The 18,463-nt window shown below is 52.8% G+C and overlaps 1 protein-coding gene across 5 annotated transcripts in view; it reads right to left on the bottom strand.

The window, feature by feature from the left end:
• Positions 1-18,463, bottom strand: part of Sh3pxd2a (SH3 and PX domains 2A) — a 256,313-nt gene that overhangs the window by 10,083 nt on the left and 227,767 nt on the right. For 3 of the 5 annotated variants that reach the window (XM_045142193.1, XM_045142194.1, XM_045142196.1), the window contains 5 exons: positions 15,048-15,131; positions 10,516-10,633; positions 6,623-6,945; positions 4,881-4,930; positions 1,308-1,427 (listed from right to left, as the gene is read on the bottom strand). In XM_045142193.1, coding sequence (XP_044998128.1) covers positions 1,308-1,427; positions 4,881-4,930; positions 6,623-6,945; positions 10,516-10,633; positions 15,048-15,131 — 695 coding nt within the window. The remainder of the gene's footprint in view (positions 1-1,307; positions 1,428-4,880; positions 4,931-6,622; positions 6,946-10,515; positions 10,634-15,047; positions 15,132-18,463) is intronic. The other 2 variants (XM_004659376.2, XM_045142195.1) reach the window with 1 other exon arrangement.

The raw sequence follows: 18,463 nt of genomic DNA, 5'->3' as shown, positions 1-18,463 counted from the left end.
CCATTCCTAAATTTTAAATAGTTTTTTATTACAGTCTACTGTCATAATCAGTCTCCCATTTTGTTAATCTCTTACTGTACCTAATTTGTAAGTTAAACTTTATCACAGATAGGCTAGGCATGGTGGCACACACCTTTAATCCCAGGCTGAGGTAAGAGGATTTCCATGAATTGAAGGCCAGCCTGGGCTAGACTGACACCCTACCTTGAAAACAAACAAACAAAAATCTTATCATAGGTGTGCATGTATAATTTGGACATGTACAGTTTGATATCATGTGTCATTTTAAGCATCCACTGACAGGGGTTCAGGAACACATCTGCAGTTAAAAGGGGCCACTGAAAAGCAGCATAAACACTAGGCCAGTTGAGTGGGCCACCTCAGACTCTTTTATCCCTACTCACATGTACATATATACATACATACATACATATATATGCATATGTGTGTGTATGTATGTATGTGTGTGTGTGTGTATATATATAATTTTTACTTATTTATTAGAGAAAGAGAGAGAGAATGGGCACACCAGTGCTTCCGGTTTATGTGTACTGGAGAGTCAAACCTGGGTCCTTAGGCTTCACATGCAAGTGCGCCTGAATCACTAAGCCATCTCTCCAGCCCTTTTAATCCCTTTTTGCAGAGAGAAATACTCAGGGTTTGGGAGGAGAAATGACTGCATAAAAGGTTAGAGGTTCTGGGGTGTGGACCTGATTAGGGTCTCCAGTATCTCATATCCTTCACATTTTCAGTATAATAGAGCTCCGTGACATGGGTCCTGGGGGATCCTGGCTCCCTGGGAGGAAGCTTGCAGGTCAAATGGGCTTGGCAATGCAACCAATGCCAGCCCCTCATGGAGCCTGTAGGTGCCACTCCTCTGAGGTGAGGCGACACCCTGTGATCAGAAGAAAATGGGCCTGGGATGGTGAGCTGTACCTGAGATACTGGCACTTGGGAGGCTGAGGCAGAAGAATTTATGGGGCCGGGCATGATGGCGCACGCCTTTAACTCCAGCACTCAGGAGGCAGAGGTAGGTGGATTGCTGTGAGTTCAAGGCCACCCTGAGACTACATAGTGAATTCCAGGTCAGCCCCAGCTAGAATGAGACCCTACCTCAAAAAAAAAAAAAAAAAAAAGAATTTATGGGAGTTTGAGGCCAGTCTGAGCAACACAGTAAGTTCCAGGTGAGTGTGGGCTACAGAGAAAGAGACCTAACTCACAAATCCAAAACACAAAAACAACAACAAAAACCTTGCTAGCAAGACATGAAATGGGAAATGAAGGTCCTTGATGCCACGGAGGCTTACCTCTGCCTTCTGTCCACCGCGGAAGCTGATCCCATCAGAAATGCATGACTGGAATTCAGCAATGGTGTAGTACTCCACCTCAACAGAAGGGGGCTCTGGCGGCTTCGGTAGCTGGAACCCCTAGGCAGGGAGAAGACGATTGTCAGGGCCACAAGTGGGCCATTGACTGGTGCCCACTGGGGCCCCAGGTGCACATGGGTATCGCCACTAGCTGGAAAACAGCTGGCCTGGCAGGCATTTATCGCCGGCACTTGGGGCTTATTCCTGAGATGCATGATCCCCAAGGAGGCTCAGATGGTACTCGGGGCTTAATGGTGCTCCCCTCCCCCCCAGTATAGCCTATGAAAACACTCACTGATAACACAGTACTTTCCACCCTGACACCTGTGCAGGGTGAGTTTTTAAGTGCCTCAATCGCTGGACACCACAACGTAAATTTAAAGAGGCAGAGGAACCATTCTAACAGGCTGGGCGCTGCCCCACAGGAGAAAAGCCACTTCTTAAGTTGAAGGGGGAAGTCTTAAGTCAGGTGGGCAGCTGGCAGCTGGACCAGGGTGAGCAGCCAACCATCTCCAGCGGGGGAAGTGAAGCGTGGGAGTAGGCGGGGTTGGAACAAGTCTTTGCTGGTTGGGGACAAGTCAACTTGCGGATGCCAAATGGTCCAACAGGCCCTGAATAGAGCACGTGGCCCTGTTTCTCTGAGTAGCCATTATGATGGAAGACCTAAATGCCTTTAGATGCTGGCACACCAGCATCTAAGTGTGGCATTCAGGGGCTCTTAGAATTTGGCTCTGGCCCATGATCTGTGAGCCGCATTCATCCAATAACCACTCACTGTGCGCTGGGTGCTGGTCTGAGGTGCTGACCTAGCACAACCATACGGTCAACCAGCCTGGCGGATTCTAGCTTCAACCGGCCTGTTCTTTGACTGATCTGGGCCTTATGCCTCCGTATCATGTCTTCCCTCACACAAAAGCGTTAACACCAGCCAAGAGAAAAAAGCTGGCGACAGGACAGCTGTGGACCTTGTTTTTCTCATCTGCAAAATGGAACTAAGAATGGGGTCCTGAATAAGACAGTCCTGAGACACTGTAATAATTTCTGGCCCAAAAAGGGACATTGGAAGAGCTCAACAAACAGAAACCAAGCACTCCTGACACCCTCTCTTCTTCCCACAAACTCTTTTCTCCCTTCTAGGGTCTAACCCACCAAGCTGATGGTCTACGCGGAGTGGTCTTGTATTACGTTAAGTGAGAGGGGCGGGAGGAAGCTGGTTTGGGAGAGTGAGTGTGAATCAGCCAACCTTGCCTGCTTCTGCACCTAACTGTGCTGCCACGCGGACACAGCCAGGCCCCAGCCTCGCCTGTACCCTGGCCAGGTGGGATTCAGCCGGGCCTAACTCAAACCAGCAGTCCTGTCTTAGCAAGCTTGCATTTTTAAGTGTGGAAGGAATGACCTCGTTCTTGCCAAAGTCAAGTCTGCCTGCAAATAATTAGCTGGGGCTAAAAGAGTAAAGAGGAAGGGAGAATTCATCACTCAGTTGTAAAACCCCAGGGGAGGGGCTGGGGACCCAGCAAAGTTGGTAGAGTGCTTGCCTAGCATGCACAAAGCCTTGGGTTCAATCCCCGACACCACATAAACAGGGTGTGGTACTGCAAAAGCCTGTATTCCCAGCACTCAGAAGGTACCAACAGGAAGATCAGAAGTTTGAGGTCATCCTCAAAAGGCACCACAGTGCTGAGAAGTGACAGAGGAGTGCTCAGCACTGAGACATCTCTATCACACACATCTCTATCACACCTTCCAAGGCTCAGGGTCCATTGCTGAAGAGGTGGTGGAAAGAATGTAAGGACCAAAGGAAGGGTAGGACTCTTTACAACGTGCTCCTCCAGACACTAAATTGCCTAGATATCCATGACCTCACAGTGCCTGGCACTACCTACATAAAACCCTCATAATAGGAGGAAAAGATGACATCAAAATAAAAGAGAGACTGGTTAAGAGGGGGAGGGGATATGACGGAGAGTAGAGTTGTGAAGGGGAAAGTGGGGGGGGGGAGGGAATTACCATGTTTTTTGTATGTAATTATGGAAGTTGTCAATAATAAAAAAATGTGCTAAACAACAAAAAAAGGGTAGTTTGATTATTAAAAAAAAAAGGGGGGGTAGTTTGAGGTCATGCTTGACTACATTGTGAGTTCCAGGCCATCCTGAGCTATAAGAGAACCTGTCTCAAAAAACACAAAAAACAAAAAACAAAAAACCAAACAAACAGGAGAAAAGAGATATTAACACTTGGGATTAATGACTAGGGCATGGAAGTGTCATGGTCAGAGGGAAAGTGGGGGTAGGGAAGGAATTACCATGGGTTATAGTCTATAATTAGGGAAGTTGTCAATAAAAAAGTAAGTTAAGGCTGGGGGTGGTGGCGCACACCTTTAATCCCAGCACTCAGGAGGCAGAGGTGGGAGGATTGCTGTGAGTTCGAGGCCACCCTGAGACTACATAGTGAATTCCAGGTCAGCCTGGGCTACAGTGAGACCCTACCTCCAAAAAAACCCTAAAACCAAAAACAAACAAACAAAAAAACCATATGGAAGGTGGGTCTTGACTTCCCCAGATGGCTGGTACCCTCCAAGGCATATGCTACTGGTCACGGGGACATGATAAGGCAGGTGTGACTTGTCCCGAACAGAGGGAGCAAAAGTTAGAGCTGCCAAACAGCTGGAGGTCAATACAGGAAATGCAAAGGGAGCTGCCAGCCCCTGCACACACACACATTGTCCCTCACCCTGACAACAGAGGCAGCCAGTACCATTGCTGCATCACCATTAGAAGGCTGAGGCCTGCGGAGTGCAGGTGTCTTGTGAAGGGTCTCTCAGAAACAAAATGCAAATTGGTGCCAGCAGCCCTGAAGCTCCCATTCCTGCTCAGCGGGTGCTGGGGAAGGTGTGCCAGGGCCACGTGCATGCCAGACAAGCACTTTACCACTGAGGTCCACCCTTGCCCCAAAGCTCCCCTCTCCACTGCCCATGGCAACAGGATTGGTGTCAGGACTTTCACTTTACATCCAAGAGCCACGGACCCCCAGCACTGTCATTTCTGTAAGCTTTGACAAGGTCCAGTTCTTGCAATTCACACTCCTTCCTGCAGGATGCTCACTGACCTGCCGTCTGCCCTGCACGCTCTGGCATCCATCACGTCCACCAGGCATTCCTGAGCAAGGCAAGGCGGCGAGGCTCCCAGGCCAGCACGGCCAGCAGCCCCACGGCCAGCCCCTGGCAATGCCCCGCTGAACACTTCTGCCGGCCAGCCTAAGTGTTTATGCCTGCCAGCGTGCAGTGGCCGGGCTGGATTTATTTAGCTCTGGAGTGCAGCATGTTTCTGACTATGAACTGTCAAGCCAGGCCTCCGAAAGACCTGGATGCGCAGGCTTCGGTCCTGTCCCCAGCCCCACAAAGCCCGAAGCCCCAGCAGGGTACCGCACACCGTCGGGCCACGGTCTGTGTTACAAGGTACCAAGTGAACAAGGGTTGCTGCAGTGTGCCCGACAGGAAAGAGGCAACGCACGTACCAGGCTGGATTCTCGGCGCGGGGGCGGCCTTGTCCTTAGGTTTGGGGAACCTGAAAGAAGAGTCACAGCCTCAGGGATCCCAGTCAGAAAATGAAGCAGGGCATGGTGGTGTACGGGAGGCAGAGGCAGGAGGATTGCCGTGAGTTCGAGGCCAGCCTGGGACTACATAGTGAATTCCAGGTCAGCCTGGGCTAGTGTAAGACCCTACCTCAAAAATAACAAAAAGAGCAACAGTGCTTCACCTGCCTTCTCTGGGTGTGAGGTGTGACCCACTCACGATCCCTGGAACTGCACACGTTGGCCTCATGTTTATGAAAGACCTGGTGCTTAAAGTCACTACAGGAACTGATACACCTTTAAGCTTCCTTGGCTGTTCTTCAGGGGACTCATGAAACCCTTAAGATGAAGTGTACAAGTTTTCAGGGCGAAGGCTGCATGAATTCAGCACATTTTCAATGTTAGGAGCAGTTTCCTTGCTTATTAATAAGTTCCGAGAAGCTAACAGAAGGCCAGGCAAGAGCCTTGCCCTAGAAAGATTTTCCAAAAGACTGCCTAAAAGGTTTTACTCACGGGAGAGATGGCAACTAAATTCAAAAATTTAAAAAAAAAAAAACCCAGCTTTCCCCCCAGATTATTATTAGCTGGATACAAACAGAAACTGGTCTCCACATAAGACCAAATGCATTGTTGGGCCATACACCCACATTTCCTGGGAGAATGAAGGGGATCCTTGAAGCAAGCTCAGTCCGGACCACTTTGTGGAAGGCACTAATGCTTCATGCTCCCAACTCTCTTAGGTTTCTAGAAACCAGTGGAAAGCAATAGGCAAGGAGGAAGCCCTAGAAAGTTAATCTTGCACATCTTTCACTCTACAAAACAGCCCTGTAGAGAGGACTTGACAATGCAAACGGGCTGCAGTTACCTTCTCATTCATTGCTGGGACAAAGCACCTCCCCAAAGGCAGCTGATGGAAGGAAAGTTTTTTTTTTTGTTTTTTGTTTTTTGTTTTTTGAAGTAGGGTCTGGCCAAGGCTGACCTGGAATTCACTATGGAGTCTCAGGGTGGCCTCGAACTCACAGCGGTCCACCTACCTCTGCCTCCCGAGTGCTGGGATTAAAGGCGTGTACCACCACGCCCGGCAAAGTTTTTAATTTTGGCTCACAGTCTTGAGGGGAAGCTTCATGATGGCAGGGGAAAGCATGGCACGAGCAGAGACTGGGCATCGCCTCTGCCACAGCAAGTAGGGAGCAGCAGGAGAGTGAGCCCTACTCCAGCACAGGGGAGCTGGCTACAACACCCCTGAGCCCACCCCCAACAACACACCTCCTTCAGCAAGGCTCCACCTCCCAACTAACCATGAGCTGGGAACCAAGCATTCAGAGCACATGAGTTTATGGAGGACATCTGAAGACTGTTAGGTCAACCACATGCCATTAGTCTGGCTCTCTATATCACCTATAGAGAAAAGGTGCTCTTAGCTCTTGGGATGTGTTCTGCTGCCAAATAGCCAGGTTCTTCCCTGGAGTGGGGGGAGGCCAGCAACCCGCTCCCTCCTGTGATTCATCTTCAGAACATCAGCTTACAGATGTGGGTGACACTCTCTGGCCTCTTTACTCTTGCGGTAGCAGGAGGGTTAGGCCAAGGTGACCATGACGTATGGGTCCTACACCCTGACTTTCCTTGGACCCGTACCTACCCTGTAGGAGCTCTGCAGTGAGGAGAAGGGGTCATTAAGTACTTACTGATCTGGGCCCTCTGAGGTGCAATCCTGGCCACAGCTGGCGAGCCCTGGGCTAGCTTGGATGTGGTCCTCTCGGGGACGCCCAGGGCGTTGCCATTGGAGGCGTTACAGAGGATGGGTAGGCTGATTTCCTTCTTGGTGATGGGGGCTTCAGAGCCCTCACCTTCAGCTGGGGCCTCCTTGTCCCCAGATCCCTTCTTGTTCAGTAGGTTGCTGATCTCCATGATGTTCCCGATGATCTCCACTGGGCCTTTCCGGGCTGGTAGGTCATCTTTGGCCTTCTTCAGGTAGGATGCTGGTGCCCAGCCCTCTTTGCCCAAGTATCTGTAGTGATTGGGGGGTGGGGTCGGGGAGAGGCACATCATCATTACAGCCCCTAGCCTCACCTCACCTCTACTCCCAGGCCCTGGTCTCCACCTGGCTCCCCCGCCCAGCCGAGCCTTCTCTCTCATGTTGACGATGGGCTCGGCAGTCCCACTGCTCCAGGAAGACCTAGATCTGGGGACAAGTGGGAAAGGCGGTCTAACACTGCTCCTTCCCGGGTGGCTCGTCCTGCTTGCTGCAATCCCTCGTGGTGCTGGCTCTCCTTCTCGAGCAATTACAGGGCCCTGACCTTAGCTTTCTTAAATGCTGGGGCTGCCCAAAAGGTAGAGTTCACCATGACTGGCTATTGCATGATCCAAAGCTGAGGGCAAGTCCAAAGATAAGAAGTGCGAAGGTGTGAATGTGCTGTAGAGTCCCATGCCCTACGCCCTACGGGAAGGGAAGGATGACCAGAAAGGGTAGCATAGGTTAGAGTCCTACAAGTCTCAAGCTCAGTTTTTGTTTTCGTTTATGGAGGTCGGGTCTCATTCTAGCCCAGGCTTTCCCGGAATTCACTCTGTAGTCTCGGGGTGGCGATCCTCCTACCTCTGCCTCCCAAGTGCTGGGATTAAAGGTGTGCGCCACCACACCCTTCTACTGTAAGATTCAGGGATAGAACAGGTTTGAAAAGGTATCTAGAGCAACGAATACTTTGGGATCAAAAGGAAGATGTCTATAAAGAAGACTGTTGCATATGGTGGTACATGGCTGTTAATTTTAGCACTTGGGAGTTCTAGGCCAGCCTGGGCTGCACAGTGAGACCCTGTCTCAAAAGGAGGAAGAGGTGGGGGGGGTGACAACAAAAACCACCACCATCACCACCTGAAGGGAGGGTCTTTTGTTCCTAGTGCAAGGACAACAGATAGATCAAGCTCACAGACTAAGTCCACAAAGGTGCCACTTTAAATCCACAGGGAAAGGAGAAATTATCCAATGGGTGACTCGAGGACAGCTGATTATCCAGTTAGGAAAAACAAGTAAAAGAGAGACTTGGCCTCACACCACACAGCAAAGTTTAAAAAAGAAAGAAAGAGAGAAAAAAAAGAGCCAGATATGGTGGCTCATGCCGATAATTGCAGTATTTGGGAGGCCGAGACAGAAGAACTGCTGTAAGTTTTAGACCAGCCTGGGGTCTATGGTAAATACCAGTGTAGCCAGGGCTATGCACAAGACTCTGTCTCAAAAAGAAAAGTTATGAATATTTATATAATCTTAGGGGTTGAGAAAGCTTTTCTAAGCTGGGGCTCCAAAAGCAGAAGCCAAAAATGAAGACTAAAGCACATGACTGGATGAAATTAAACCCATTGGTATGGCAAAACAAAAACAAAACAAACCCCAAAGCTCATAAACAAAACAAAAGGCAAATGACAGGGCTGTCTTAATTCTTGGTGATTTGATGACTTCTTAAAACAAGTTTTTTTTCCCCTTTCTTCCATGGTGTTGAGCTCTCTCACTCAAATCCACTGGGAGCTGACTTTCTGGTCCGGCACTATCAGGCCAATGGGGTTCAGGTTTGGGTTGCAATGTCCCCATCTGCTCCCTGGGACACAGCAGGCTCTTTAGAATGGCTCTTCCAGGCCAGATGGCTGACAACCTCCCCCACTCCCTGATGTGACCTTGGGAGAGCACGAGGTGGTACACAAGAAACACGCAAGTCCAGGCAAGAGGTCACATCTCAGGAACGCGTACGCAGGCTGTCCCAGCTCCCTTGTCTGGGGGCTTAGAAGGCAGTGAAACTAAGGACCCGAAGTTGGGGCTAGGAGCTTTCCTGGATGTCATGGGTCCAAACAGAAGTCCAGAATGCCAAGGGTGCAGAGGAGCAGCGACTCTGAACCGACAGACAGGGCTCAGACAAGCCAAGCAGTTAGCAGAGGAGCCTCCAGACTGGTGGCAATACCTGGCCCAGAGCCAGGGGCTCCTGAATCTCAGGGGAAATAAAAAAAGAAGACCAAAGTGCTGGACCATGTTAGTGTCTTCCTCTGAGAAAGAGGCCAAGATGCGGGACAGGAGCTCTAGGGATAAAGGTTAGGTCAGGCCTGCGTGTAGACTAGAGTGCCCCATTCCACAGCCCTGTGTGTTCCTTCCTCCCTGTTATAAGGATGAAGCTCAGTTCCAGGCTTTGTGTTACAAAGAAAGGCTCCAGGCAGAGTGATGCAAGGCACCAGGGGTGGCTGCGCGTCTGGGTCCAACTCCCTCCCAGCTGTTTCCCAGCTCTGGAGCGGGACTCCCTCCAGGACTAGGCTGGAGGGGGGGAGGGAAGGAGGGAGGAAAGGAGAGAGAGGATGAATACTGGAGGTGCATGTGTGTAGGACTGGAGGAGGAGAAGACAGACAGGAAATAAGGATCAACACAGAGCCTGGAATGTTGGGAAATGGCATATTTAAGGGGACGTCTGGCAGCCTTCTTAAGGTAGACTGGGTTCAAGCTCTGGCTGGCTAAAGGACTAAGCTACAGGGACAAGGGCCGAGTAGAAATAGCCCTGAATGACTTTGCTTGTCATTTCAGAAAACAGAAAAAAAAAAAAAAAATTGTCTAGTAGCTTTCTAGGGTATTTTCTAGCCTTTCCACGTCGAGTCCATGGCTGTTGGATTTAGGCACTGGCTCTGGTTTTCACTACTTACAGAACATAAAATTCTAGGGACAGTTACTTTGGCCAGTACGTTCCACACTATCAGGACAGAAAAGGACATCTCAGACCTTCAAACTGCTAAGTACCAGGACAGGGGGATGGAGGGGAATGTAATTAACTCACACTTAGGTTCAGTCACTGCATCCTCCCTCACACCAGCCATTAAGACCAGCACCGTGCCCTACCCACAAGCCACTGTCTCATGAGAGCTGGCATCACCTGGATCACCGGGCGCTGCGGCACGGGTTGGCCCCCTAAGGGGGTCCACAGAGGGTCTGGGATTGACAGGTATGGTAGGCTGAGGTGGCTGTCCCAAGAAGCTCAGAGAGAACTACCTTTGTTTGGGTTGTAGGCAGAGAAGAGGAACCAAACGGGTTTTTCAGAACTTAGATGCTCCAAAGAATCAAAGGTACTTCCTCAAAGCAAGGCCCCGGGAGGGCAGGGCAGCAATGAATGACACCCACAAAAGTCAGTCTATTCCACTCCCCTCATGCATTTCTCTGCTGACACTGATTAGGCCCTGGGGTGTGGGGTAGGGACAGGAAGAGACCTTGATTTTCCTTCAGCCTTATAACCAGCCCTGTGGAGGGCAAAGGATCCACACCCACCAGTGTGACCCAGGTGCCAGAGGCTCGTGTCTGGTTCTCTGAGTGTTGAGCAGGGGGCGGCACAGGCAGCCTGCTGCGGTTCAGAGGGGACTGCACCGCTGCCTGGGAGCCGAGCCTATCTATGCCCGGCTGCCTGGCTCCCTGGCCCTGCTTTCTGGTTCTAGCTAACGGCCTGTCTGTGAGCTGGGCAGCAGCTACCCTGCACTGAGCTCTGCTACCCGGGGGCGGGTGGGGCGGGGAGGGGTGACTGTGAGAAGTGACAAGCATCCTACTGCCAAGCCAGTCTCCTCCTACCTGATGTACCACCAGCCCTCCAAGTTCTTCCGGATCACCTCCACAGTGACGCCCTTTTCAAAGCCAATCTCGTCCTTGCTTTGGCTGGTGTAGGGCTGCACAGTGATATACTTCTCCTCTGTGAGTGGGTGGGCAGGGGAGTAAAAAGAGTAAGATTATTTGAGGTCAGGGTGCAGTACAGGTCCTGCTTCCTGTCCCCTCTCGCCCTAGCCTGGTCTTGCGCAGCTGCTTGCTAAGGTGTCATGGGCCAGAGAAGAGGCCAAGGGTCAGGAGTCATTGGCTGCTCTCAGCGCGCCTCAAAGCCAGCCAGGATCCTAGCAAAAGACCTGGGCAGCGTGAAGTTTGCTCCTCTGGGAATCTGCTTCTCCCAGGGTTTGAGTCACAACACTGAGATGAATGGTACGTGTCCCCTGAATGCATTGAGGTCTCTGGCACATCGCTTCTCAGAATGTGCCAGGTTGCATCTGCATTCACATGCATTCTCTCAGCCTTGCCACACACCTCAGCCTCTTAAACCTTTCCTCTGTCTGACCTCCAGGGGCCACCTTCACTGGGCCTCTAGTAAATAGTAGATCATAGCATTTCCCACAGAAGGTTCCATGGAACAAGTTCAACGGGAATGGTCGTGTTTTGTTAAAAGCCAAGTGGGTGTGAAATTGCCAAGTCCTTATAGGCAGGTAGACCTATGGGATTTGTGGAGGTGTTGGAGTGGCTCCTGTCCAGCTGTGGGAGTCTCGAGGTATGCCCTGGGGTCTCCTTATGGTTTCCCCACAGCACCGGGGAATCCCTGAATGAGGTTGCTGGGTGGGGAGGCATCGGGAGGCTGGGCAGCAGGTGTCTTGCTTGGCTTCCCTTCCAAGGAGGCCCCTGCATCCCTCAGCGGTATCCTGGAAGCTCCAGGGCTTCCAGAAAGGTGTTCCTTCTATGGCTGCTGGGGTCACCTGCCTCTTCAAGACTATCTAGAGGATGGCTCAAGGCCCAGGGAGGAGCATGGTCTCTACCCACCCTCCCTGGGAGAGGGGGGTGGGAGGAGGAGATGGCTATCTTGGAAGGGTCACCCCGAGCCCTGCAGTGCTCCCTGGAGGCCGTGGTGGTGCCAGGCACATAGCAGTCCATCAGTAGAGGCTGTTGGCTCGTTCGTAAAGAGGAAGGCAGCTCTGAGTAGGGACTGGGTGGGAAGCTTTCTGGGAGCTCAAAATAGCAGGAGGCTGGTCTCAGAGACGCCTGCCACTCCTGGCTCCCAGCTGTGACAACCACCCCTGGACTCTCTGGCTGGACCTTGCTGGGCAGCTTGCCTGAGTCTCTGGGCGGCCATAAAAGATAGGCCCCATTGTGGGAAGGCCGTCTGTCCACTGTCCCCTGGATTATCGGGGTGCTGTCTGCAGCCCTATGCTGTGTTGAGACAGCAGCTCCCTCTGCGGAGGAGGTGGCTGGTCTGCCAGGCTCCAGGACAAAACTCATGGGCTGTGCTTGAAAGGCAGCCAAAAAGCAAAGGGTGGGCATCCCGGGCCTCTCTTGCATTGGCCAGGGAGGGCCCTGCTCTGGGTCTTCAGTTTCTATCCCAGCCTCACCCAGGAGTACTGCCAAGGCTGCCTGAGAACCTGCCCAGTCAGCTTGTGACTCAGGCCCTGGAGAACTTCCACGAGCTCCAGGCCAAGCCTCGGCTCTCCTGCCTGCTCCATTTTCCAGTGCAGCATGGTAAACTCTGGCCTAGGCCATGACCATCGGGACGGCGCCAGGCCTGGGGAATCCAGGGCCTGAGGTTCGGGTGAGGCGAGGCCTGGGCTCCACATTCTGCCTTTGTTCCGCTGGGCTATTTTTAAAAGCCTGTGGTTCAAGCAGGAAGTTATCATTAAAGTTTTTCTAGGCAAGGTTGCTTTTGCAGAGAGAAATGAAAACCCTTCTTAGGGGAAGATCAGAGGAGCCCTGCCCTGCCCCACAGAGGAGGACAGAGTCTTGACCATGTAGGGTGGGTTCAGCCTTCCAGAGCTGCCAAGCCCGGCCACAAAAGCCTCTTAGGTATGGGTGGTGGACAAAGTCCATGGGCCAACAGCTTGGGGCAAGGGGCAGATCCATGGATATTCGGTCTGGCTGGCCAAACTAAGCTGCTAGAGGCCTTCTGTTGGGGGCTCTGGGGTTGTCGTGACCACATCTCCTGGGAGTTCATATGCTCGCTAAGCATGTTGGCTAGCAAAGAGTTCATGCTATGGTCACTGTGGGGATCCACAGGAGAATTCAAGCCCTGGTCCCTAGAAGGGCCAGGCAGCCAGACCAGCTCTTCCACCTCTGAGCAGTTGGTTTTCTGCTCTGCTTGGCTGGGAAGGCAGAAGTGTTAAAACACTTCTGCATGGACACAGCCTCCAGGATTCTCAGGCCTCACAGCTCACAGGTGAGCTGAGGAATAAGCTTATGGTCAAGGGCAGTGTCCAGACAAAGGAATGCTCAGACAGACAGGTTCTCATGACTGGCTGAGTCTACAGGTAGCTCGGGGGCTAGCCAGGGGTCCTGGGGCCCGTGACTCTGCCATGCTGAGGCGGTGTCACCCCTGTCTTGGTGAGGCTGGGCAGGCGGCTGGCGGATGGGCAGGCTGGGGGAGGTGGACAGCCTGTTCCAGTTTCGAGGCAGGGGCTGGAAGCCCTGCAGTTTGCAAACCGCAGAAGCCTCCTCTTTCCAAACACTTTCCCCTCTGTCAGCAGTCTCTCTGCTCCCCTCCAGGCCCCTACAACTCCCCCAACCTGCCCACGATACAGGCCTTTGATTCCAGAGGCCTGGCCTGCTCAGGGATGGGGAGCGGAGGCCTCGGGAAGCCCTGCCTTTCCTGATCTAGTTACTCGACGACCCACTGCTGGCCTCCCCTTCCAGCTCCCCTGCTCACAGCGTGGTGCCAGCCAGCTCTGCAAGCTTTCCTTGGAGGTCTGACTTAAGGCCAGAGGGCTAAGGGAAATGGCGGGGGAATGAGGCGGTTGTAGCTGGTGTTTACTAACGCTATGGGTAACTGAAGGGTTATGCAGCAGCTGGTGAGTTTTGTCTGCATACCTCATTGCCGAACGCAGCACACATCTGGGCAGGAGGGTCACGGTGTGCGCACTTGCAGGCCTTGCTGGCAGAGGTATACATTGATGTAACTGAGCTGTCAGCGGGGCCTGCGTGTGGTGAGACCATTGGCATTGCATACGTGTATCCGAGTGGCTTTGTGCACAGGACTGTGGGTGCACAGCTGGCAGAGGGGTGGGGGTGGGGAATGAGACAAAGTACTACTGTGTCCTCTGCGGCTCTCAGAACCGTGCATGGGTGCAAAAGTCTACGTGTGTCTACGTCGTTGTGACGGCGCAGGCATGTTTGGGGCTCGGCACGTGACGGTGTGTGGAACAGGCCAAACCCTCACCTTCTGGGTGATTCTGGGCCTACATCCTACTCTCAGAAACTGACTCCTGGCCGGGCCTGCTGGCAGAGCGGTGCCCTCCCTCCTGGCTTTAGACTTGGCCTGTTGCTGTTTTTCCAGCTTGGCCTCATGCCCTCTACAGCCCCCAGGGTCCAGCCCAAGCTGGGTTCCTGTGACTAGCAGCAGGTAGTGGCCCCCCGGGAATACGGATACCCTACTATCCGAGGACACCCACTGTCATTTGGGAACAAGCTTTGCGGTTGGGGGAGAAAAGTACTGGGGCACCCCTGTGTTCCAGAAAGGCTCAGTACAAAGCCCTCTCAGGGGTGATGAGCTGTTTCCAGCTGCGCTGTCACCGAAGGAGAACACACTCTGCTCTGCTTTCTGAGGAGCAGAAGGAACTGACCACCCGCTGGCCTGAAGGTCTACAGATGATTAGGGATGTGGCCAGAGGCCTCCCTTTTCTCTCTCATTTACCAAGTTCCTGGACATTGGGAAAATCTGGGGCCAGAAAGCTTTGAACCAGCAAATGCCTTAGCTTCCCCACCCTCATCGGCCCAGGGCTTCCCTGGAATCCTCCTGACCCCTCACCAGAGCTGGTTGGGCCTCTGTCCTGGTACCAGCCTGGGCCTGGCTTCTGTGACCTTCCCAGTTCAAGTGGAGCTGGCGAAAGGTTTGTGGGGCTGGTCTTTCTTTCTACTGAGTTCCTAAGCAGCTGAGAGAGCAGCTGTGGCTGAGAGAGACTTTCTCAGAAGCAGCCAATGAAAGATATGGACAGGGAAGCCTTGGCAGGGCCAGAGATACTTGCAGTCCCTTTGATATGCAATGTACAGGGCGGGGCGGTCTTCTTTTGAGATTCAGGGACTTCCTTAACACCCCACCAGCACCCTCTTCCTTTCTGGGGGACACACAACCACACCCCAAGTTCCACAACCTCCGTCCCAGGACATAGCAAGCCAGAGCTGCCCCTAGTACCACTCCAATTCCCAAGAGAGGCCCCAGGCCCCACTCCCAGCTGCAGAAGGTGAGACAAGCCTGGCCCCATTGCAGTGACTCAGGTGGCCATAGGCAGAGAGCAATGTGCAAAGGAGGTGTTAGTGAGAGACGGGCAGCAACTGTGGGGGGAAGAGAGGTGGGTGCCCGCGGTCACCTCGGCTGTGCTGCCTGTTGACCATCCCGCCCAGGGTCCACCGGCGATCCAGGCGCCGCAGATGGGCTTTGCGTCTCTTGGACACTGGCGTGAGATGGTGATGGAGCCCACGGCCCACACGAACCGAACCGGTGGAGAGAATGGAGATGAAGATGAGAGGGGTTGGGGGAAGGGTGGAAAGAGTGTCCACATACTGCCCAGTCACTGACCCCTGGACAAAGAACACACCCCAGGCACATGGAGGATGATCTAATGGGAGACAATGGTGGCATGTGGAGAAAAATTTAATCAAACCACTTCGCTGCCCCTGCATCTGGAGGCAGACTGAGGCATTTAAGAGCCCTGAGCTAGGGACATAGCTTAGTCAGTCAAATGCTTGCCTTGCAAACAAGAGGACCTGAGTTCAATCACGGCGACACGTGTATAATCCCAGTGCTGGGAAGGCAGTGATAGATAGGCAGATCCCTGAGACTGGCTGGCTAGCCGGTTTAGCCTACTTGGAGAGTTCTACAACAAAGACAGACCCTCTCAAAAAAGGTAGATAGTGTCTGAGGAATGACGCCAGAAGTTGTCCTCCGGCCTCCACATATGGTGAGTGCACATATACACTTGTAAAATAAAAAAAGGATTTAGGATCCCAGCACTTTAGAGATAGGAAGGTGCCCTCCTTTAATCCCAGCACTTTGGGAGGCAGAGGTAGGAGGATCGCCATGAGTTCAAGGCCACCCTGAGAACACAGAGTGAATTCCAGGTTAGCCTAGGCCAGAGGGAGATCCCACCTCAAAAACCAAAAAAAAAAAAAAAGTATGGAGATAGGAAGGGACCAAATCACTAGCCCAGAGAGGGAAGCCTTTCCAATGCAGTGTCCAGGGATACGAGGATCATTGTCCCCCACCCCCTGGGGTCCTGGACAGTGCTAATTTCCAGAAGGGCTTGAGTTCCCCAGCACCTAGGCTTACAAACCTGTGCTCAGGAACAGCCGGGGACTCCCTCCTTGCAGCTCAGAGCTCTACCCACACTGGGTGGGGTTTGCTAAGGGGGACGATTCTGTCCCCAGAGCCTAGTACAGTGCCTGACATCAGCTCAGCAAGGTTTGCTGGGTGCACACGGGCAGATGCCACAGCCAGGGTGTACTCTGTCATGCCCTCTGTTTGGGCCTCTAACGACAGAGACTGAACCTGGACAGCTCTGCATCATCTCCTTCCCTGGACTGTGCGCTCTAGACCTGTACTGGTTAGGCGGCTAAGCTCCAAGCACCCATGCGCTCCTGTGCCTAGGCCTGACTCCATATGCCCTTCCTTCCTTTCTTTTCCTTTTTGGTTTTTTGAGGCAGGGTCTCACCTCAAATTCCAGGTTGACCTGGAATTCATTATGTAGTCTCAGGGTGGCCTCAAACTCACGGCGATCCTCCTGCCTCTGCCTCCCGAGTACAGGTATTAAGGGCATGCACCACCACGCCTGGCTGTCTTGCCTTTCTAATGGATCCTAATGGGAAGTGGATCCTAGACCAGGGCTCCAGGGTGCCATCTGGTCCCACCTCCTGGCACTGCAGGAGAACTGCCAGGCTACCTAGGTCTGACTAGTGGAGAGAATGAAAGGAGCGCTGCCCATAAACACCTGGGCTCAGCCTTGGTGAAGCCATCTGCTCCCCGTTGGAGGGGAGTGTCCCCTGAGCCCCGCTTCCCTGCTTCTTATAAACACAGGCCTGGGAAACGGGTTAGGAGGTGTGAGATCCAGCTCAGACCCACTCTCAGCCCAGGTCGCCTTATGAAGCCACTCTGTCCTCATCTGTTAGCGTGACGTCTCCTTCCCTAGCGCGGACCAGGGGAAGGCCTGCAAGGGCCCCGAGGATGAAGCAGGCTCAGTGCACAGCCGTCACGTGGGGCGGGTGGAGGCGCGGGGATTCTCCGCGAGGACACAGGAGCTTCAGCCGATGCCTCGCCCAGGAACTGCCCGGCTTCACAGTGACCAACACTTACTCTCTGTGTGCCAGGCCTGGTTTAAACCAAGTTTAAAGATCATCTCGGGCTGGAGAGATGGCTTAGCGGTTAAGCGCTTGACTGTGAAGCCTAAGGATTCCAGTTCGAGGCTTGATTCCCCAGGAGCCACGTTAGCCAGATGCACAAGGTGGCACAGGCATCTGGAGTTAGTGTGCAGTGGCTGCAGGCACCCATTCTCTCTCTCTGCCTCTTTCTCTGTCTGTCACTCTCAAATAAATAAAAATAAACAAAATAAATATATCACCTCATTTGAGTCTCTTTTTTTTTTTTAAACATTTGCTTTTTTTTTTTTAATTTATTTATTTGAGAGCGACAGACATAGAGAGAAAGACAGATGGAGGGAGAGAGAGAGAATGGGCGCGCCAGGGCTTCCAGCCTCTGCAAACGAACTCCAGACGCGTGCGCCCCCTTGTGCATCTGGCTAACGTGGGACCTGGGGAACCGAGCCTCGAACCGGGGTCCTTAGGCTTCACAGGCAAGCGCTTAACCACTAAGCCATCTCTCCAGCCCTCATTTGAGTCTCTTAAAAGCCCTATGTGGTTGGCCACAGAGGTGTGGAGGGTGTTAAGAAACCATCTGAGTCACATACCAACCACATGACTGCGGGGGCAGAGACAAAGGGACATTACCAGCAGCTAGGGCCTGAGGCCTGGGATATCAGGTGCTGAACACAGTGTGGATCTGGGCAGGAGATGCCCAAGATGACCACATGCGTCCAGAGGCACTGGCACATGGGTCCTACCTGCGTGTAGAGGTGGAACAACCTGGGTACACAAGTGCGCTCACGTCCACCTGTGAGCACAAACCCGGTCCTCACTGCTGCCTAATTCCTTTTGCATCGAGGCCACACGCCTCCACCACCTGCTACCACCTATTCCCTGCGAAGTCTCCATGCTCCGTTCCAACTGGGCCTCCTGGACTCTTTTCTGTCCTGGCCTTGTGCCTGCTTACTGTCTGGGGCCTCCAACCCTATGCAAAGCCTCTGTTCTCTGCCTTTTCCTGGCACATTCTTTTCTGCCACATACTTTCCTTGACTACAGCCCGCAGTGGCCTTCCCTGCTCACAAGCACTGACAGGCACACGGCCAAGTGGGGAGGTCCACCTGGGCCCAAACCTGACAAAGATAAACCCAGGACATCTTGAGTCTTTGTCCCTGAAGTTGGAAATACGACAGTAAGAGTGTTCTCTTGGGGCTTGCGGTGGGGCGGGGGGGCGGTGGTGGTCTGGCACTGGGGCCTTTTGAGATGTTGGGTTTTTTTTTTTTTTTTGAAACAGGGCCTCATGTAGCCCAAGCTGGCCTCCAACTACCTGATCTTCCTGCTTTTACTGCCCAAGTGCTGGGATTCTAGGCGTCTGTTACCGTGTCAGCAAGCTGCTGCTATTAAGAGGCCTCAGCATGTCCTCAAAGAATGGGGC

Source organism: Jaculus jaculus, chromosome 1, assembly GCF_020740685.1.
Source record: "Jaculus jaculus isolate mJacJac1 chromosome 1, mJacJac1.mat.Y.cur, whole genome shotgun sequence".
Taxonomy (NCBI): Eukaryota; Metazoa; Chordata; class Mammalia; order Rodentia; family Dipodidae; genus Jaculus; species Jaculus jaculus.
This window is presented reverse-complemented; position numbering and strand designations above follow the sequence as displayed.